The 14336-nt window shown below is 40.1% G+C and overlaps 1 protein-coding gene across 4 annotated transcripts in view; it reads left to right on the top strand.

Moving 5' to 3' along the window:
- DPP10 (dipeptidyl peptidase like 10) overlaps positions 1-14336 on the top strand; it is an 827330-nt gene that overhangs the window by 713970 nt on the left and 99024 nt on the right. For all 4 annotated transcript variants that reach the window (XM_034785374.1, XM_034785373.1, XM_034785376.1 and 1 more), the window contains exons 6-7: positions 5910-5962; positions 6065-6146. In XM_034785374.1, coding sequence (XP_034641265.1) covers positions 5910-5962; positions 6065-6146 — 135 coding nt within the window. The remainder of the gene's footprint in view (positions 1-5909; positions 5963-6064; positions 6147-14336) is intronic.

The following is a 14336-nucleotide window of genomic DNA, read 5'->3' as shown; positions in this document are numbered from 1 at the left end:
CAATGCTGATTTTAATGTATTTATTTATATAGAGTCAGATTCTGCCACTCTTATTCATTCCAAGTGCTATCATGACTTACAAGTATTCTCATTTAAATCAAATGGGAGAATTCACTGTGTGTGATAGAACTCAGGCAGAGTATCAGAGGGGTAGCCGTGTTAGTCTGAATCTGTAAAAAGCAACAGAGGGTCCTGTGGCACCTTAAAGACTAACAGAAGTATTGGGAGCATAAGCTTTCGTGGGTAAGAACCTCACTTCTTCACTTGCATCTGAAGAAGTGAGGTTCTTACCCACGAAAGCTTATGCTCCCAATACTTCTGTTAGTCTTTAAGGTGCCACAGGACCCTCTGTTGCTTTTTACAGATTCAGACTAACACGGCTACCCCTCTGATACTCTGCCTGAGTTCTATCACACACAGTGAATTCTCCCATTTGATTTAAATGAGAATACTTGTAAGTCATGATAGCACTTGGAATGAATAAGAGTGGCAGAATCTGACTCTATATAAATAAATACATTAAAATCAGCATTGCCTCATATGCTCTCAATTATTTCCTCCAGTCATATCAAAGTGTAGCTTNTAAGGCCTTAGTAATGTAATCAGGGTATAGAATACAGTTAGATTACACAATTGGTAAGAACCTCACTTCTTCACTTGCATCTGAAGAAGTGAGGTTCTTACCCACGAAAGCTTATGCTCCCAATACTTCTGTTAGTCTTTAAGGTGCCACAGGACCCTCTGTTGCAACTCAGGCAGAGTGAGAGTTTGAGAATCTAACTCAAAGTGCATATGCACACTTTGTACAAGTGTCTGGGTATGGAAACAATTAAAATATAACAAAGCCCATTTAAACCATTGAAAAAATCCAAGCTAACAAAGTGATGTCTTTATGCTTCTTAAAATAAATAAGGCCTTAGTAATGTAATCAGGGTATAGAATACAGTTAGATTACACAATTAAAGGGTACTTGGATTCCCCAAAAATCTAGAGTGCCTAATCTTGTGATGCTCTGAGTTTTGTCAATTCTCATCGATTTTCATGGGAGCTGAGGACACTTATCACCTCACAGCTGGTGTTGTTAGTTGGGTTCTCTTAGCTGTATTTTAGCCAAAAACTCCACTGCTGAGAAATGTTCTAAATCACTCCTTTCGACTGAATATTTCCTGGAGTACATTACAGAATTAGTGGAGCCATGAAACTGCACATTTGGCAGCTGGGCACATATTGTACTTTGTTTCCTTACATTCTGTTAGACCGGGCATTGAGCTTCCTGACAATATTTCATTTTTAGGAAACCCAGCAAGACTAAAATGCACCTTGACACACAGAAAATAAAGGACATTGCTAAAAACTAGGACAATATGTCGATTGAAGGTTCAGATCATAATTGATAAGGTTTTTTTTATTGTTGACTCTTTGCTGAATAATAGATTGTTATTCTAATGTGTTTTGACTGGAGCTATTTGTCTTAAAGCTGCTTTTTCTTTTGGATCCTTTGTAATATTAGTTTTTCTAGGTTGATTTCTCATTCATAAATGCAGAGGAATTCCTCCCCCCCCCCAAATGTTGAACGCCCTCAGATGAAAGCCTGTGTTCACTTTACAAATTGATGGAAGGCTCCAAAGGGCTGTTTTTGAGAAGAAATATGTAATATTCACGAGCTGTTACATGTAGAATCCACAACTGTTACTCAGTGCACAGTGGTGGGAGAAAAAATAAACAAATTATTCAGAGGGGGCATATGCTGTCTATTTTATCTAAAAGTCCATTTTCAGAGTTCCTAAATCAACATTGCCAGCTGATGGAGGGAACATTTTCTAACTTATCTTAGCAGATATGTCGAATGTTATTTATTTGCCATAGACGAGTGAGCCTTGGCAAGCATACATCCCATACTGGGACAGCTACATTTCATGTTTCCACTGCAATCTCCTCACAGTGGCCTCTCTGAAAAATACAGTCATGATGTTGAATAATGCAGGGCCACTGTCCTTCCTTCACTTTCCTCCAGTGAATAAACTGATAAAAGATAAAGACTTGATCATAATGGTGTGGAGGTGATTCGAATGTATTTAACTTTTTAAAACACAACAAGTATGGTTACATTGCCCCTCCCTCCTTGATCCATCTGCAAGAGCTTTCGCTGCTTTCCCATTCATTCATTGCCTTCCTTATACTTAGCAGGACATTCTTCTCTCTGTTCTCACTATGTTCTTCCCTCCTTTTCCTCAGTATGCTCTTCTTTCATCAGATACTAGTGAACTTCACTTCTGTTAAGTCAGTTAGAATTACAGCTAAGGTAACTCGGGTGACATGTTTGAAAGGTTAATCATGATGTAGTCTTTGAGCATGTTTTGTAGTCACCACCATAATTACTAGAAGTCAAGGACTATAAGAAATGTTTCCAGGTGCAGAGGTGAAAGGGAAAATCAGATAATTTAGAATTAAATCTTACAAAGGGGACGAAACACAACCTTCACAAAGAAAGCTATGAATATACAGGGTCAGATTGTCTGGTCTGTCTGGGCTGAGCTTAATGTAAGACTGGTGGGAAGGGACAAAAAAAGAGTTAAGCTATCAATTCACCCCGCAGGTCCTGGGCCTGGCTGGTTGCCAATCCAGTCTCCAGCATAAATAAGGCCTACCTTGGAGCTCCTCTGATTTATGCTAGCTGCTCTTGATTCCAAAAGGGAATACGAATGTCCCAGCCAGGCTCCCTTTTCCCTGACCACTCCCCATGTGCTAGGGGTCAAGACAAGAGTGACCTAGGAGCCACTGCATCATCTCTATGCATCCAGAAGATTCCCTAATATCAGTGAAATCTTAAAGGGGCTGGTTAGGCCTCCACAACAGTACAAAGCAATTGGAGCATGTCTGGATATAACTTATATTATAGCAATGAGAGTTTAGAGAGTGAAATCACTTTCCACCTCCAAATATTTTGATTCTAGACAGTGATTTTTTTAATGTCTCTGGCTATTACAACTAGTGTGAACAACCAGTCAGCCTATTGTTATTTATCAATAGGGCTTTTTTTTTTTTTTTTTTTTTAATTAAACCAGCATGAAAGATTCAAGGAAAATGACAAGATTCCTTTGTAAATAACCTTTTATAATGTCAGTTTCTTCCAAGTGTAGGAATCATTCTGGAGACACCAGTACTTTCAACACAAAGCTCATAAATATTTAGATCGAGATTTTTAAGTAACAAAAAGGAGAGGGAATTAAACGGAATATAAAATACCCTTCACTTTGTATGTAATAATAGTTTGTGTTAAACCCATCAAAATAACTTTGTAGTTCAACATCTCTTCCTAAAACATGCTCCACTTAACACTTCACTTTATTTGTTACTTATTGTGAAAATATACATCACTGTCGTAAATGAAATAGCGTATATTTGATATCAAGGTTACATAATTAAAATATGTTAAGAGTTTATTTTTAAAGAGTTATTAATATGGATAGCCTACTCACACCATACATGTTTTTCAGTATCCTCTTGCCTATATTTTGTTTAGTTTTCATGAAAACAGCCCTTGTTTATTACAAGTACATCAACTCTTATTCCATATTCCCCTCCTGGTGCTATAGACTCTCCAGACATCAAAACTGATAGGTTGATTTTTTCTATAGGACTACTTATAGAGTCAGGGTGTTTGTCCTGGAAAGGTCTGTCAGGAAAGGTGACTGAACTAGGCCTTAAAATGGCAACAGTTCCATTTCCAACCAGATATCCTTAGTAATGAAGAACGTTGGGAAAATATAGAATAGTTTGTAGATCTGTCTGTACAATTGCTTCCAAATTGAATGTTTTTAAAGTTTTCCTTGAGGCATCAGCTTATATTATTTACTTATAATGTAGTAGCATCCACAGGCCCAATAAGGTAACAAGGGAGGGATGGAGTTGTAAAGGATTTGAGGTTCTCATTGAATTGAACAATCTTTCTGGATTTTAATATTTCACTAATGCTCAATAAATACCATTAACTGTTATATGTTGATGTGTGTGGTCAGAGAGGCGGCTTCATTTTAATAGTTTCCTTGGGGGAAGAAAAGGGCCCTTATATTTAATTTGTTTATCATTTGAGTGGATAGGAACCTGTGAGGAATTGTAGCTTCCATAAGAGAAATGGTGTTTCTATGGATCCTTTAATTAATTCTCTGTTGGAATTCAAAGGATACCCGGGAAAAACAAAATTTGAAAATACGGTTGTCACGATAAGAGCAATCTCTCTGTTAACCCAGTTAGGGTAATACCTTTGGGGGATTTGAGTACTTCATAAGACATTGCATTTTTAATCATAGTCCTATTTTATTTTTAAAATTCAATATGTTGTGAGGTATCTCACTCTCCCCAAAACAACATCCCAGTTGTATTAGAACATTATTCTTTGAGGGAGTTGGCTCCATTAGTGATATCCACATTTTCAAGTGCCCCTTTCTCGCATGTTCCCTTTGGATTAACGTTATTATTTTATTATGATTAGATGTAGCTATTATTTAGTTCTCATCTGTAGATCTCCAAGCACCTCACAAAGGTGGGTAGGTATCATTATTCCTATTTCACAGAATGGGAAAGTGAGTCACAAAAAAGTCAAGCTGCTTTCTTCAATTTCTGAATTGAAATTCCACTGCCCACTGCAGCTTTAGGTCGAATGGTCTTGTTTTAGCCTTGCACAGTGCAGAGATGACAGTTCCTGAAATTGTAAACCATTATTGTTATTTCCCTCCCTTCATGTTAATTGTGAAGAAGTAGTAGTTCACGACTATGTTTACTTAATGACTATGTTAATTTTCATTACAACAGAAATCCATGTTGTTCATTCATTGTCAACTGCATGCAAATATCTCAGTGGTGTAGAGAATATAAACGTTATTAGTGTTGCAACCATCTTCTTAGGATTGATTTTATTTGTTTATCTTGTTACTTAAATGTAGTGCTTCTTTTTTTTCAACTAGGAAAAATCTCTTGTGTTTTATTGTCACTGTCTATCTGAGAGTTTATTTTTCTTATGAGGACTGGCAAAATATGTGTAACAGATTATAGTTGACTGATACATACTAACATGATATAACCCTCAGATAGATTTCAATGTGGCTAGGTAGAGTTTTACTAACCTATTTTCATATTTTGCAGTAGATGTTTTATAGCATCTGTTCAGATAAAAACCCTTTGTTTGATTCTCATTATGTAACACTATCTCTCTCTCTCCATAATCTTTCTGTACGTCTTCCTAATTTTCAACCCTCCAATACTCTTTGCAGCAAAACACAACACTTCTGTCTTTAGGCGTCAGTTAATTTAGCCTCTAAATGAATATTTTTGTAGGAGTATTATTCTGTACCTTTCTGTTCTCCTTGCTATTATATCATTCCCAATTAAATATCCTGTTTGTAACCCTCCATGATGGGCTAGTCAGGTGGCTATCATTTGACACATATCAATGTCCACTGAAAAGTTAAAGAACTGACAGGGGAGGTCCAGACTTAGACCTTGCTTTGACTATAAATTTGTGTAAATTTGCAAGAGAATAAATATTTTCTGCCTAACAATTTTTATTGTTTTCTCAAATAAGGGTATTATTTTGCAGTAGGGGAAGGTTTGCCTGATTTTGGGGCATGAACATTTCGCACAGGATTAGTGATTGATTAAATTAACTAACCATACTGTACATTTAGAACATTGGGTTACACTCCAAACATTGTTTGTCCTTCATACTGCATTCAAACATATTTCAGATCTATTAATTATAATTAATACTGACATAAACTTTAATTTAGGTAACAAGGAAACAATATATGGACATATTGGAAGACTATAAATATTGGCAATATAATATGTTCTTCACACTTAGTACTGAATGAGAGCTATAAATACTGGAATGTCTTGCTTTCTTGTTACAGGTTTTTCATTATTCCTATACGGCTTCATATGTGATTTATAACATACATACAAGGTAAGTTATTTTGTTTTTTCAATACAATATGATTAAGTTTCAATGTTTAAAAAATGTGGAGGTGTTTATGTGTTCAAGTAAAAATGTTTACATTTTTTCAAGGGAAGTTTGGGAGTTAAACCCTCCAGAAGTAGAGGATTCAATTTTACAGTATGCGGCATGGGGTGTACAAGGAGAGCAGTTGGTAAGAACAGTCATTTAAAATGCTATGCTAAAAATAGTATTGTAATATTGTGCTAACACTCCACCCCACACAGATTACTGACCAAAAAAAAAAAAAAAAAAAACCACATAAAGGGAAGTTTCTGTTATTGTAGATTTACTGAGACTAGGGATTATAAAACCTGCAAGGTCTAGTCTTGTTGTTGGTTTTGGCCCTGATTCATAAATTCATGTTTTTAAGTCTGTTCCTATTCAGCCAAACACTTAATTATGTGCATATGGATGGACTTAAGCATGTGTTTTAAAGTTAAAGTAATTTGATTAAGTAATTTGTTGAATCAGTCTTTTTGCCAGGCACTAGGAGAGGACTAAGGTTGCAGATGAAAAAAGTTTTCAGGTGCAAAATCTGTGAAAATCTTGGATAAAATACAACACATTTGACACCCAGAGTGGATCTGACAAACAAGATGAAATTGCATTGGTTTCAGTTTGTGTGTGAAATTATTGTAAAGGTCAGTTAAAATCCATAAGAACAACAATACTTTGCACATCTATATTGCCTTTCATCCAATAATCTTAATGTGTTTTACAAATAAATATTAACTTTTACAAAATCCCAGGAAGTAAACAAAGAAAAAAAAACTTGATTCAAGAAGCAGCATTAATGTTAATCTATATTTTTGGGGTCTCGTATGTGAGTTGGTGCATCGAAGAGGAAGGTTTAAGGAGAATAAGGAAAACTCAGTTCTCAGAATGAAGAAATCACAGTCCTGATCTTAATGGTCTAATAGTCTCATTACTGCCTTTAGGCATGAGCCTGCAGCCTCTTCATGCACGGAACTTCAGTGAGAATTCTGCATGCAGATTGGTTATAAATTGGCCACTTGGAGAGGATAACCTGTTGCTTGTGTCATTAATCAGTATGGTGGAGATGGAGAATGTGCCTCTGGTTGGGATCCATCGCATTAAACACATGGGGGTGGGAAGCCAGAAGTAATTACATTCATCTGGAACATGCTTGGCATTCTTTAATAATTAACCACACTAATTTATCAATAACCAGCGCATAGTGACAAGATTGATAATAACAAATACAAACGTTATTTACTAAGCACTGCACCATGTACATGCTTGACAGGTCGGTAACGTGTGTGTAAAACTTAATAGGAATTAAGTGTGTCGTATTATTTTTTTAACTGGAATTCATAGGAAGCTTTCCAGTGCTGCACTGTGCAGTAGATTAATATGTTAGAGCATAACCAAAAAACTGTAGGTGATGATTGCTGCTAAATCAACATTATGTGGTCCTAAAATACATCAAAAAGAGTGACACATTTAAAAATTAAAAAAGTTAGAAAAGTAACAACATGGAATATATTTTGCCTAGATTGTCACTGGAAATTTGGACCAACATTTTCAAATATGGGTGCCTAATAGGCTTCTGTGGGAGCTTCTGTACCTCTGAAAATTAGACCACTTATTTAGGTGCCTAAATATGAATTTAGGTGCCTAAATATGGATTTAGGTGCCTAACTTTAATCACCCAAGTCTGAAAATATTGGCCATAATTTCAGTGCAATAAAGATGACAGTAATCATCTCTGATAATGTTACAAAGTTAATGAGCTTTCTAAATGTCTTCAGCACGAAGGCCTTTATGCTACCATTTGCTCTGCAGAATTAGAAAAGAAGAATAACTTCCATTAAAACTCATAATCCTTTGTGCAGCCCACCAAGTATTATATCCCAGCTGCAAAGGGTAAAATAGATCAATATTTGTGTATTAGCAAAGCGTTTCAGCGCTTTCCAACAAGAAGGAAATGTTGTTTGCTGGGAGAAGGAACAAAAGGGGTGTATAGCAAAAAAAAAAAAAAAAAAAAAAGGCCTATGTCATAATTGTCCCTTACCTACACCCTGCCCCCAGGCATCCCGGCAAATACGAAAAGGAGGAGGAGCATGTATGCATAAATTGCTGTTGCTCCTGTGAGAAATAACAGCTGCCTCTTTAGTGGAAGGAGGGTGGCAAAGATAATTCTAGGAGATCAGGTTATAGGGGAGCCTGTCCTATTAAGGGCACGTGGTACATGGTGGCCCCCAATTATAAGCATCTTTCACTGTACTGGTATCAGGGTGCTGTGTCACTAGGCCCCCAGACAAAAGATGTCATGCAAAACAAGCACCAGATACATTAAATAATGAGAGTACAGCCAAACAGCAGCAGCTCTGCATCATGAACAGACATCAGTAATAGGCACCCAAAATAAGTGTTTGTATTCACATAACTGATTGATACAAATGGCATGGAGACTCAGGCTGCCAAATATGCCACTGATAAGGCATACTGTTGTCTATATAGATAACAACAGATCCACCTGGTCCACATACTAATTAAAAAAAAACCCTACATGATAATGATCCATTGCCACCCATAGCCGCACAGACTCACTACAGCTGCAAATCACTTATTGTCAACAGGGACACACACTGGAAAATGGTGAGGAACAATGTTACGAATATATGTAGACACAGAAATCACACACAAAAGACGCAGCAGTTCGCACAAACCTGCAACCATTGAACGGGAACTAGACTGGCAATGTGTAGGTGACCTTCAATTCTAAGAGGATCATCACCATCCAGAAGTACACAACACTGCAGCAATGCCTGTCCATGGTCAATCAGCCAGCTAGCATGCACAAACAAAAGGCATGTACATAGCACAAACCTGCACTTGTCTGTGGATAAGCCAAAGGATCGGGGTTAAATCAAAGTGAAGTGTGGGAGCTGGATGGGCGTGGATCACCTGTTCTGTATGAACTGGCCTTGAGGCAAGTTAACATATTGCTGTTGTTTTTGTTATTTGTTAAGCACCCGCACTGTACTTGGGTCTATACAAGACACAAATAACACAAGCTATGTAAGAATCTTAAATTTGGGTTAGCAGGGGAGGGGGACTCAGTAGAGGCTTCAAATAGGAGAGAAACTTGGTCCGAGCATACAAGGAAGATGAAGAAAGGAAACATTAGGAATTGTTTGAGCATGGACTAGTATGCTTGGCCAGGAACAGCTTATTGTACTAAAGAATGTGGCCACCGTGAATTCATACGTACAGTATGAACCGATGACCTTGTGAAAATAATACAAGGAGGCTCAGATACTATTTACTATTTCTAGGATTGCCTATGGAATTAGCATGCCACATGCTGCTAGTGCAGAATGCCAAGGTTAGGTTTTTATCAGCAGTGAGATAATTGGATCATCCTGCCGTTGTTTTGAAGTTACTGCAGTGGATGCTTCTTTGGTTGTGAGTTATTTCAGTTTCTTGTTATTTACCTAGAGTGCATTATTTTATACAGACTAGGACAAGAACTCAGAGGAACAGCTGTTATTTGAGTCCTGATATTTTTGTGGTAAAATTGAAAAAGTTTGCAAACAGTTTGGGAGAGCAAAGTTTTACTTCATCAATTAATGTACTTTAATATCATATAGCCGTTCACTTGGAAAATTGTCTTAATTAATTGAGCTATCCTATCTCCTAGAACTGGAAGGGACCTTGAAAGGTCAACGAGTCCAGTCCCCTGCCTTCACTAGGCAGGACCAAGTACTGATTTTGTCCCAGATCCCTAAATGGCCCCCTCAAGGACTGAACTCACAACGCTGCGTTTAGCAGGCCAATGCTCAAACCACTGAGCTATCTCCCCCCTCTTAGAGCTTATGCTTTCAAAATGCTATTTTTATCACTATTAACAATGAAGACACCAATCCAAGTCCCTAGTTTTATTTGTCATGGAATGTAGGGGAATCGGAGGGGTTTTTTCAGTCTGAATTCAGATCCAAATTTTGAAAAGGATCTCTTGATTTATAACCTGATTTTGTATAGCACCCATCACCACAGTGATAAGTGCCTCCCAGGTAAAATAGATCAACATAAAAAGATAACTAGTTAACTTCATGGAAACTTGTGCTCTTCTCGTTTTTCTTGAGTAGTGCTCTCTTTTTGTGGGGGAAGGAGGGAGGTATCCAAACCCAGTTATGGTAGGAAGGCTTTATCAAAGACGAGAGTCTTGTGATGTGCCCTAAAGGGATTCAGACACTGGATTGGTCTAATTTTTTTCTGAACTTTTTTCCTCAGCCATATCCCCTCAAACATTTTGAACCAATAGAATTGAAACCTTTGGGGGTCATCCTTCAGCTAGTGTGTATTGTTATAGTTGAACTGAATGGAACTTAATAGAAGTCACGGGAGCTGACTCTGCTCAGATATCCCCACTTGATAATTTCTATTCCAGTGACATGCGGCCAGATTTTTAAAAGTATTTAGGCACCTAAATATGTAGATATCCCAACAGGAAAATTTGCAAAACATCCTAGGTGCCTCATTTCAGTGGGAGTTAGGCAGCAAGGCATTTTTGAAAATCCCACGAAGTGTCTATCTGCATCTTAAGGAGCATACGGGCTTGTATACATGGGGAAGCAATGCACATTGGCGGTGTGTGATTTCTAAAGATCACTAATATGTTGCACATTAATTGATCCATGTAGATGCTGCTGGTGGAATTAAAAGCTCCCTAGTGCACATTAACATAGAATTGTTTCAAATAGTACTATGTTAAAGCACACTAGGGAACTTTTAGATCACCAGCAGGGTGTGAGGATCTCATGGGTCAGGAACCAGGTCCCCAGGCAACATTTGCATCCCAGCCATCATCAGGCGTTTGCTAGTTACTGTGCGCTGAGTGGCTCATATAACCTTGGCTCCACCAGAGGCACTACCCCTGGGTGTCCTGATTGGAGGAGCACCCAGCCCCACCAATTCGTCTGGATGCACAATTTAATCTAGAAGGAAGCACAGGAAGTTGTCCGTACAACTGGATGACTTCCCAGCTGTCTGCTACATTAAACCCTGAATTCTCACCTGACTTCTGAGCCATGCTATCCTGACCTGTTGTTACCGCCTTCATCCCTGACGTGTTCTTGTTTCCTGCCCCTGGTCTCTGACACCTGGCTTGACTCCCAACTCCGAGTCCAGCTCTGACCCTTGGTCAACTCCTGACTACTGCTCTGACCTTTAAGGTTAACCACCCAAGCGCCAGTTGTGACAGTTTGCACAGGCCACTCCAACACCTCTGGGATTTGTTCCATGGAGAATGATGGAACCAGCAGAGCTCCCCCTCCCCAAGGAGTGCCAGATTCACTGGAATGAGTCGTCCACCTTCAGGCAGACAACCTAGCGATGCGGGCCCAAATGACGCAGGTGACAACCAAAAACCAGATGCTGTGGGAACAAGTACTTCAGCATCCCTCAGAGAATGCTGTGCTTCAGACGCATCGCCCTCCAAAGAAGGACTGTCAATTCCCCTGATAGAATGTTTCGCTGGGGAACATCAGAGATTCTGAGGGCCGCCTCCTGTTCTTACTTCACCCACAAGTTTGCTCTTCCCACCAAGCCAAGCCAGACCTGGTAATTAGCCTGTTGACCAGGGAAGCATTGCACTGGGCCTTCCCCATACTGGATGGTGATAGGCCAGTGCTAACTAACTGGAATGCCTTCCTACAGTTGATCTCAAGAGTCTTTGATTACTTCCATCCCACCCACTTGGCCAAGACCACCTTATGGAAACTCTGGCAGGGGCAAAAGCACAGCTGCCTCCTATGCAGCACAGTTCTGTTGACTCACAACTGATAGAGTGGAACAAGGTGTTCCAGCTATAGCAATTCTGATAGGGCCTGCGGTAGAAGGCTAAGGATGAGCTAGCCTGAGGAGAAGCCCCATCAGGAGTGGATGCCTTCATTGACCTTGCAATTCAGATCAACAATCAGTTCTGTGAGCTGCAGGAGGAAAGACGAGGGTCACTGCAGCTGCCTGGCCTGTGCCCCCTGTTATCATGTCCTGCACAGCACACTGTGCTGATGCAGGTAGACATGGCCCTTCAGCAACTTACCCCTGAGGAAAAGGAACAATGATATTACTTCAACCTGTGCTTCTATGGCAGTGAGCCAGGCCACCCCATCTTCTTCTGCCCTACGGGAAGCCCAACCCAAAGGGATGTGGAAAACAAGCAGGCACAGGCTCAGTAAGAGGGGCTGGCCTGGGCATCATGACAGGGTATACTCTGAGACCCCAGCTCCAGTCTTGACCAAATCCCACGTCGGTTCTCACCGCTTGACTCCATACCTTCAAGTACTGATCTGGCTGTGCATTCCTGGACAGTCCCGACAGCTTCCTATGCAATGGGCCCCCTTTGACTCATGAACAGCTGATAACTCTATGAATGTGATGACAGCACAAACCCTGCAAATCCCCTTAGAGATCACGTCTGCCCTGGACCCAGTAGAGACAATTGACAGGTCCCACCTATCCTGTAGACCACAGAAACCGTGCCTTTGGAGGTTACCATTCAGGGACCCAGGAAATACTGCATTTACTGTGATCCTCTCCCTGCACTTTCCCCTGATCCTAGGCATCTCCCAAATAACCCTCCATAACCATCTCATCCACTGGTAGGAATAAAGGGTCAGTTTTCCCTTTGAGTTCTGTTGACAGCATTGCTTTCTTCAAGCAGGTGGGAGGCACATAACTATCCTCAGGGGGACTCAGTCAGGGATGACTGGCCTGGCAGGGTCTCCTGCCAACTCCACACACCAAGTCCTTTTTAAATATGGTGATTTTGCTGATGTATTTGAAAAGAAAAACATTGATTCCCTGCCTCTACAGAGACTACAACTGCCCTATAGACTTGCAACCTGGGGGGAAGATTCCATGTGGCCATATTTATGCCATGTAAGAGTCCGAGCTGGCCACCCTATGCACACATACATCCAGGAGAGCCTGGCCAAGGGATTCATTCACTAATAGACCTAACCTGCTGGGGCACCAGTCCTCTTTGTAAAAATAAAATAAAAAGTGGCAGTCTCTGCATCTGTGTTGACTACTGAGCCCTGAATCAGATAGCAATAAAGAATTGATCCCCAAACCATTGGACTGTGTGGCAGTTGCCTGAAAGTTCATGAAACTAGACTGGGGAGCATATAACATTGATGCCTCAGAGTGGGAGATGAATGGAAGACTACCTTTACCACTATGGCCATTTTGAGTACCTTGTAGTGCCTTTCAGTCTAACAAATGCTCCCATCACGTTCCAACAACTTGTCAGTTATGTATTTTGGGACATCCTGGACCTGTATGTAGTAGTGTATCTTGATGACAACCCTGAGCAATATAGCATACATGTCCAAGCCATTCTGGAGAGACTTGACCAACAAGGCCTATATGACAAGATGGAGAAGTACACCTTCACCCATACTTTCATAGAGTTTCTGGGGTTTATCCTGTCTTCAGAGGGTATCAAAATAAGCCCATGTAAGGTAGAAGTGATCTGTCATTGGGCAACACCCTGAAATATCCAAGATCTACAGCACTTCTAGGGTTTTGCAAACTATTTCTATCAGGTTATTCCAAGGTTCTCTGAGCAAATCATATCCCTTACCTCTTTGCTCTGCGAGAACACCAAGTTCCTTTGGTTCCTGAAGTCCAGCATGCCTTTGAGAAACTAAAGCTCGTATTCACCACCACTCCCATGCTAGCCCACTCCTATACCACACAAGCTTTTATTGTCAAAGCAGACACCTTCAACATAGAATTAGGAGCAGTGCTCTCCCAAATATACAGTACTCAGGAGGTGCTGCATCTGTGAGTCTTCTATTCTAGAAAGCTCATTCTTGTGGAGCAAAATTGTGAAATCTTAGATAAAAAACTTCTGGCAAATAAAGTCACCTACAGGGACTGGCACCAGTACCTTGAAAGGAGCTAATTATCCAGTTCAGGTTTACGGTGACCACAACAACTGCTAGGTATGCAGGGACAGGGTCCTGAATCAGCAACAACTTTTGTGGGCCCTATTCTTTTCCCCATTTTGACTTTATCTCCTACTCCCTGGGATCCCAGAATGACAAGGCTGATGCACTGCTCCAAGAGGGAGAGTACTGTGTTAACCCAGAGGGGTCTAATCAAGAGACTTCCTACATCTTTAAACCCTATAACTTCCTTGGCATGATGCGCTATCAGGATCTTCCTGCCCTAATCCATGCAGCCTCTACCTTATGGACTCCCCCACCCCAATGAACAGGAAACTATAAGCAAGGAATCACATGTCATCCAGAATGGGATAACTTTCATGAAGGGATATGTATACATTCCCCCAGACTCCCACAAG

The sequence above is a fragment of the Trachemys scripta genome, chromosome 11 (genome assembly GCF_013100865.1).
Source record: "Trachemys scripta elegans isolate TJP31775 chromosome 11, CAS_Tse_1.0, whole genome shotgun sequence".
Taxonomy (NCBI): Eukaryota; Metazoa; Chordata; order Testudines; family Emydidae; genus Trachemys; species Trachemys scripta.
This window is presented reverse-complemented; position numbering and strand designations above follow the sequence as displayed.